This window comes from Bufo bufo, chromosome 1 (assembly GCF_905171765.1).
Source record: "Bufo bufo chromosome 1, aBufBuf1.1, whole genome shotgun sequence".
Lineage (NCBI taxonomy): Eukaryota > Metazoa > Chordata > Amphibia > Anura > Bufonidae > Bufo > Bufo bufo.
In genome coordinates this window covers 769593130-769601073 of record NC_053389.1, presented here as the reverse complement: position 1 = coordinate 769601073, position 7944 = coordinate 769593130, and the positions used below count along the sequence as shown (strand labels likewise).

The 7944-nt window shown below is 45.3% G+C and overlaps 1 protein-coding gene across 1 annotated transcript; it reads left to right on the top strand.

Annotated features, from left to right (window-relative positions):
• Window positions 1–1702: 1702 nt before the first annotated feature.
• LOC120987498 (protein kinase C delta type-like) lies at window positions 1703–5776 on the top strand (the record flags this gene model as incomplete). The annotated part of the gene is made up of 6 exons (XM_040415901.1): window positions 1703–1752; window positions 2272–2473; window positions 3482–3625; window positions 4528–4653; window positions 4983–5107; window positions 5692–5776. Coding segments are annotated over 6 exons (732 nt in total), but the record flags the coding sequence as incomplete, so codon positions are not given.
• Window positions 5777–7944: the final 2168 nt, after the last annotated feature.

The following is a 7944-nucleotide window of genomic DNA, read 5'->3' as shown; positions in this document are numbered from 1 at the left end:
GCATTCTAGCACCTCAAGAAACATGACAGGTGCTCAGAAAGTCAGAGCTGCTTCAAAATGCGGAAATTCACATTTTTGTACCATAGTTTGTAAATGCTATAACTTTTACCCAAACCAATAAATATACACTTATTGGATTTTTTTTTATCAAAGACATGTAGCACACTAAAACTTGTATAGAAACGTAGTCATATTTGAACAATTTTACCTGAAAAATTTAAAAATACACTTTTTTTGAGAAAATTGCGGTCTATTTTGATTAATATCAGAAAAACGAAAAATCTCAGCAGCAATCAAATACCACCAAAAGAAAGCTGTATTTGTGAGAAGAAAAGGAGGTAAAATTCATTTGGGTGCAAAGTTGCATGACCGAGCAATAAACCGTTAAAATTGTGAAGTGCCGATTTGTAAAAAAGGGCCTGGTCACTAGGGAGGTATAAACCTGTGGTCCTTAAGTGGTTAAATAGAATAATATAGTCCCCCACCTATCACCATTCCAAGTCTATGGAACTGCTGGAGATAGCCCAGCTCTGTGTTTGGCAATGCAGATTCATTATTAATGCCTCAGATAGGAATATCCCTTTAAATGTCTTCTCCTGTTTTTCTATTATTTCCCCCCCAGTTGAGGACAGTGGTGTTCGGCCAACCTGCTCTAGAAGCACAATCTCCGATAACATCAGGGAGAGATTATTATTCCATCATGTGCTCGGGCAGGGAAGTTATGGAAAGGTCATCTTGGCTGAGGACACTTCTAACCATCAGAAGTATGCTGTAAAGATCATCAGCAAGAGAGCCATGCTTGCCGACTGTGATGAGGCGGATGTGTTGGTGGAGCACCGAGTGTTACAGCTGGCATCTGGGAGCCCCTTCCTTGTCCACGCGGCCTTTGCATTTCAGACCAAGGTACACTACTGACAACCTCACTTTTATCAAATGTCTCCACTCATAACCCAATCAGTATAAAAGGGGCCAGCAGCAGTCGCTGGAGAACCCAAGACCCTTCACTGTAAGACCTGACAGAATGACTATCCATGTCAGAGCGAATGGGTCTGGTAGAACTGCAGGGACCCCCAGTTATAAGAAGAACAGGGGTCCCTGAGTCCCCCTTCATGTGAATGAAGAGGTTGTTTGCATACATGACCAATGCTTTATTTAAAACTCAATTAAAACACATACAATGGCTGTGTGCTCTCTGCTTCCGGGTGCGTACTCATACGCTCCGCGATCTGCAAGATGCGGCTAAAGAGGGGACGTGTGCCATCTTTTGAGGCATGGCTGCACAGACTCAGAAGCACGTGGAAGGACCGGTGTCCATTTTTGGCAAATCTGCAGTTTGCGGTCTGGAAAAAAGGATGTGGTCATGTGAATGGGACCTAAGGGTTGTCCACCATGTCTCCATCACAGGACCAGGACAGATTTATAGCAGCTACAGGAAACCATTGAAGGTTCCTATTCAATAACTGCAAGCAGAGATCATAACTGACAATCTGATACAGAAAGATTATAAAACTGTATAATCTTTCACTTTATACAAAGAATAACCATTACTTAATGAAACTGGAATATCCCTTCAAGGATTACAGAAGCCACTGCTATATTCTGTACAGTAAATGTGTAAATGTGATCTGATGGTTCAGTAATGGCGTCTTCTATGTCACAGATGCTTGTTCTACTTGGGCTGGAATACATGAGCTGCGGGGACCTCGATCAATTCCTGAGGGTGAAGGGGCGGCTTGACATCCCCAGTGCAAGGTAAGGCTGGATACAAAACCTCAGCTAAACGGTCAGAAGATGCCATGAAATATTAGATACAGCGTCCTGCCCCATGTACATCACACTGATGAGATCTGCTCCCCCGTTTCTTCTCTACCAAAGAAGGATTGAAGAAATGTTAGGGAATGTTTCCCCTCTTCCTTGGGCTCTGATCCTCCATCTGATATTAAAAGACATACAGGAGAACAGATCCCCCCCGTGTGATGTTAAGAAGCCTTAGTCACATTCCCAGGTATTAAAGGGGTTCTAATGGGAATGGTCAATGGTCCCAAGCAACCTGTCCTACAATGTGACTAGAACTGGTTTCCTCCAATAGCTGAGCTGATTAATGGGGTGAGGGATGTGAAGCCACCATGCAGCCCTGGCAATAAGAAATTGCCTCCTCAGTTGACAGTGATAAGATATATATTTTGCCTCTTATTTTACTGATTGGTAGGAATGTCTAACAGTCTTCTGTGTTATCCTCGCATTATATTCATTTTGTTACTTTTCTGACAGATTCTATGCCGCTGAGCTCGTGTGTGGCATCCAATTTCTCCATTCGAAGGGAATCATCCACAGAGACCTCAAGCCCGAGAACATCCTGGTGGCTGAGACGGGCCATATTAAGATCACGGATTTCGGTCTCGCACTTGACAACATGCTTGGAGACCGCACAGCCACCGAATATGCTGGGACAAAGGGCTATGTGGCTCCTGAGGTGAGAAAAAGGGGGTTTCCTCATTTCCACCATTCCATTTGTATTAAAGTGGTTTTCCAGGTTTGGAATATCGGTCGCATATTCTCAGCTTCAGCCATTAATATCACATTGGTGGAGGTCCGACTCTTGGCACCCCCACCTATTACCTGTTTGAAGGGTCCTCATTGAGGGTCTGAGCTCTACCTCATTGATTACTGCACACCACCTACTTGACGCCGGCTACTGCAGCTTCTTCTCATTGACGTGAACGGGACAAGGCTGCAATAACCTGCAGGTAGCGCCCGGCCTTCATACAGCTGATTGGTGGGGATGTCGAGAGTCAGACCCCAACTGATCGGATACTGATGGCCTATTCTGAAGAAAGATAATGAATATTCTGAACCCAGAAATCCATTTAATAATGGTAATTATTCTTATTATTAATCATTCATCTTCAGATCATTATGTATTGATGAATGCCTCATCTTAACTCATTCCTTTTTACAGACACAGGGGAAGAGTTATCAAGACTCGCACTTTCTGCGCCGGTATTGATATCTCCTGTGTTGCTCCTGCAGTCCATGTCCCAACCAAAAATCTACGACATCTCCGAGCGTCCGTACATTTCTGGCTTCAAATGTACCAGAAAACTGTCACAAATAAAGATAAATTATTCATGGGTGGCTGACCATGCCCCTGTGACAAAAAACAAAACAGCAATTCTGGCGTTGAGATGTTTTTTTTTGTTTTTTTTATGGTGTTCTCTTAACAGCAATACTTCTGTATTATTGCAAATAGTTATTTTCATGCTTATTTCTACAGAGTGTATGAGGTGCCCCGACAGCAGCAGATGACTTAGTGGTTGCAGTTTATCTGCAGCTGGATGGAGGCAGAACATCTTGTCCTCATTCAGCTAAACACCTTGTGTGACCCAATACTACGCTATGCCAGCAATGGCCACAGCCTGAGCACCTACAGTGCGGGTTTATAGTATAAGCCGTGTAGTCACTCTTCTCTCCTTTCTGGCAGATGCTGGCTAAGGAGGAGTATGGCGTCGGAGTGGACTGGTATTCATTTGGTGTCATCTTAAATGAAATGCTCACCAGTGAGTGCACTTACCAACCTGCACTGTTTGACAAAACACGCTCCGGCGCTAAAGACATCATTAAAAAGGTCAGTATGTTCCTACATGACACTACTGTACTGTATACAATGTTACATGACAACCTGTGATAGGAGACATCTCCCCCTACAATGCCCCATAGTGCACCATGATCTCCTTCACTAATACTCACCACTGTAGTGTTCAGGAGGGGTCGCCTCTCAGGATAGCAATACACAACCAGCACTTCTGTAGTATACAAGGTGACAACACTGGTCTCCACCAGAGAGGATGCCGAGTAGGATGCTGGAGCCACAACTTCTCCAGCACAGACTCAGCAATAGCACAAATGTCTGCCAAGAGCTCCAAGGACTGCCCTGGAGCCAGGTTACATCGGAGCAGCAGGAAAATATCATTTCTATTCTCCCATGGTAACATTTTTGGGAATTACTGACCTAATGGATAATTGGTTTCCCTTTAAAGTAAGAGCCTGGTACGTGTAGTTAATGTACTGAGGACATGTCTACACACTTAGTCCACCCCTCGGAGTTTATGTAACAAGAAGCCACAGATTTCTAAAATCTCCCATTGCTGACACTACAGCCTGAGTCCAGCATTCAGACCGAATAAACATTAGGCAAAATTTATCAAAACTACTACAAGAGAAGACAAGTGAGAAGTCGCCCAGGGAAGCCAATCAGATTGCAGATTTCGTTTCCCAGCTAGCCTCTGAAAATGTAAGAAGCCAATCAGATTTCAGATTTCGTTTCCCAGCTAGCCTCTAAAAATGTAAGAAGCCAATCAGATTGCAGATTTCGTTTCCCAGCTAGCCTCTGAAAATGTAAGAAGCCAATCAGATTGCAGATTTTGTTTCCCAGCTAGCCTCTGAAAATGTAAGATCTGGAGTCTGATTGGTCATTGTGTTCATTAGTCGTTATAGTCACTAAGTTATAATTACATTCCTCATTTTCAGCTCCTCCGGAGAGATCCTGCCAAGCGCTTAGGAGTCCACGGGAACATCCGAGGCCATCATTTCTTCCAGCATATTGACTGGGTCTCTGTGGAAGCCCTTCGGATGGCCCCACCACACATCCCTGTAGTAAGTACATGAAGAGAAGCTCTTCCCTGCTCTACATACACGTTATATACTGTATAGGATTCTCAATGTCAGGGGCTTGATATAGGGTGGCTACTGGCTTCACCTCAGAAAGCCGGACCTCACTGACCACGCCCCCAAACCGATAAACCACGCCCACATCGGTAGTTGTTGAATGAGTAAGATGGCATGTAAGATGCTTTATACTCCTCCAGAAAGACTATATCTTATTATGGTGGAGGATGAGTACATAAGGTGATCATATTATATGTGAAAATACTACCACCAGAAGCTTCATATCAGGTCTTTCATATCAGTTTATTTGCTTTTAGCCATCTACACCTCAACGCTGTGCCAGGCGATTCAACCTGGGCACAATGGAGGCAGCAGCGGCCAAGAAGGGACCTTTACCATCTAAACATCAGGCCATTTTCAGAGGGTTTTCATTTGTCACCCGGTAAACCCTCCACCCGCTCTAATGTCATCAGAGCAAGATGTCCTCCTGAGCTCCTGGAGACGGACAGAAGAACAGACCCAGGTATATAGCTGGAAATAAGTGGTGTTCCTATACAGCTGTATGAATTTCCTAATGATTCAAGATTTAAGGTGCTCCAAATGTGTAGCTTCAGTTTTCTGACCATTAGGCTTCATGTACACGACCGAATGTGTTTTGCAGTCCACAAAACATGGATACCGGCATTCTCCCGTTCCGTATGTCCCGCCATATTGTAAAAATTACTATTTTTATCCACAAATCTGAGAAGAATAGGATATGTTCTTATTTAGTTTTTTGCAGGGTTACATACGGCTGCATGGATGCGGACAGACGGATGACATCCATGTGCTGTCTGCATTTTTTATGACCCCATAAGGATTGGATCCGCCTGTAATCTGCAAAAAATACATTCAGATGTGGACCAAAAATATAATCATGTGCCCCCATGTGTACAATCCCTCATCTTCACATGAGCACTCGGTCTTTATATATTATACCACGTCTTGTGGTATCTGTATTGATTCATCCTGTCATATATCCTACAGGGTGAAGACCATGAAGAACTATGACAACAGGACCTGCGATTGGCACTGGGCTGAAGAAAAAGAACATCTTCTAGAAGACACTTGATGAGAGAGGACACTGGTCCTGGATCTCACAGATCAGCGCTGGATGACTGTGAGTAAGTATACGGGCATTTGATCCAGGGACTATATGCCCACTGCCATATTTGCAGTCAGGAAGGAGTGTTTTTCCCCTTAGATCAGGACAGATTGGCAAATGTCATTAAGGGGTTTTTTCTCACCTTCCTGTGGATCAACACAGTTGCCCTTCCCCCAATTCAGCCATTCCCCTAATCAAAAGTACAATTCGGACCACCTTTTGTGGACAGATTATTTAGTAATTGATTCAGGGACTAATCTGACTGCCATGCGTGGAGTCGGGAAGGAGTTTTCCCTCATGTGAAGCTGATGGCTGAGGCTCAGTGAGGTTTTTTCGCCTTCCTCTGGATTATATCTGATCCAGGGAAATAGTCTGACTGCCCTAAGCGGAGTCGGGAAGGAATTTTTCCCCCTACAGGGGGTTTTTTCGCCTTCCCCTGAATCAATAAAAGTCAATGGATCTAACATATCCTTGACTTTGATTTGGTATTTACACCAAATCATCTGTCCCATCGTTAATAAAATTATAAATACAATAAAATTCTCTATTCCCCCCTATATCGTTGTGTGCCTGGTTTTATTCCCACTGACGAGCCATGTGCTGCTCAGGGCTGTATTTCACTGGTCTCCTCATATCATTACATATTAAGTTTCTGCTCTACTTTCTGTAAGTAAAAAGAGAACATACGAGTTCATGGTAAAGAAGATTAACCTCCTAAAAGTCACATTAAAACTGGAAAAACCCTCCCAAAAATGTAACTTTCTTATTTGAGATTTTTATTATGTGTCTGAAGTAAATCCTGTTGGCGCACAACTCATGGGACACAATTGCATTTTTCGTCCCTTAGTGACATAATTAATTTAATCTTAAGGACCAGTAACATTTTCCCCTTTGTGTTCCAGAAGTCATAACTTTTAACCCCTTAGTGACCACCCATACATGTTTTTACGGCAGTAACTACGGGGCCTTAGGCTGGGCCGCCGCTTTTTTTTACGTCGGCCCAGTCTAAGCGCTGCACGGGTGAACGCTGCACATGAAAGCTGCAGCCCTGCTCTAACAGCCCGGACCGGCAGGAGTGCCGATCCGGGCTGTTTAACACTTTACATGCCGCGGGTAATGGCCCCCGCCGCATGTAAAGTGCTGTAAGAGGGAGCAAACTCCCTCTGTCTCCTATTGGCACCCCGCAAATACGATCGTGGGGTGCCGATGTGTGTGAAGGCTGCCTGGGGCCTTTAGTAATTTCCAGAAGGCTGCGCCTCAAGTTAGAATAGCATTGCCATTAAAATGCAATGCACTATAGCAGTGGTCGGCAAAGTGCGGCTCGCGAGCCACAAGCGGCTCTTTTGATCCTTAGATGCGGCTCTTTGGTTCGGGCTGGCGGGTGGGCGGCCGCGCAGTCATATCGCGCCGCTCAAGCTTGCAAAATGTCCGTCATGCGCCTCCTGCCCCGTCTGTCTGCTCCTTCCACTTTATGAATGAAGTAGGCAGGCGGGGCAGGAGGCGCATGACGGAGGGTGAGATGTCACGCTGCGCACAGCAGCAGAAGGGCGGGCAGCGGTGGACTTTCAGCAGAACACCGGCCATGTGAGGAGTGGTAAAGAGACCGCCGCTCAGGTCCAAGAGGAGCGAAATGTCCTGCAGAAGAAAGGTAGGAGCTGCCCCCGGTGTGTGCACCAGCCCCACCGCAAGTGTCCCTGCCTCCTCCCTTCCCCCCCACTAATACATTACTTTACTTACTGGAGGGCACTTATGGGGGATATCTGTGGAGGGCACTTATGGGGGATATCTGTGGAGGGCACTTATGGGGGATATCTGTGGAGGGCACTTATGGGGGATATCTGTGGAGGGCACTTATGGGGGATATCTGTGGAGGGCACTTATGGGGGATATCTGTGGAGGGCACTTATGGGGGATATCTGTGGAGGGCACTTATGGGGGATATCTGTGGAGGGCACTTATGGGGGATATCTGTGGAGGGCACTTATATAGCATCTTATGCTATATATGTGTCATCCACAGATATCCCCCATAAGTGCGTCATCCACAGATATCCCCCATAAGTGCGTCATCCACAGATATCCCCCATAAGTGCGTCATCCACAGATATCCCCCATAAGTGCGTCATCCACAGATAT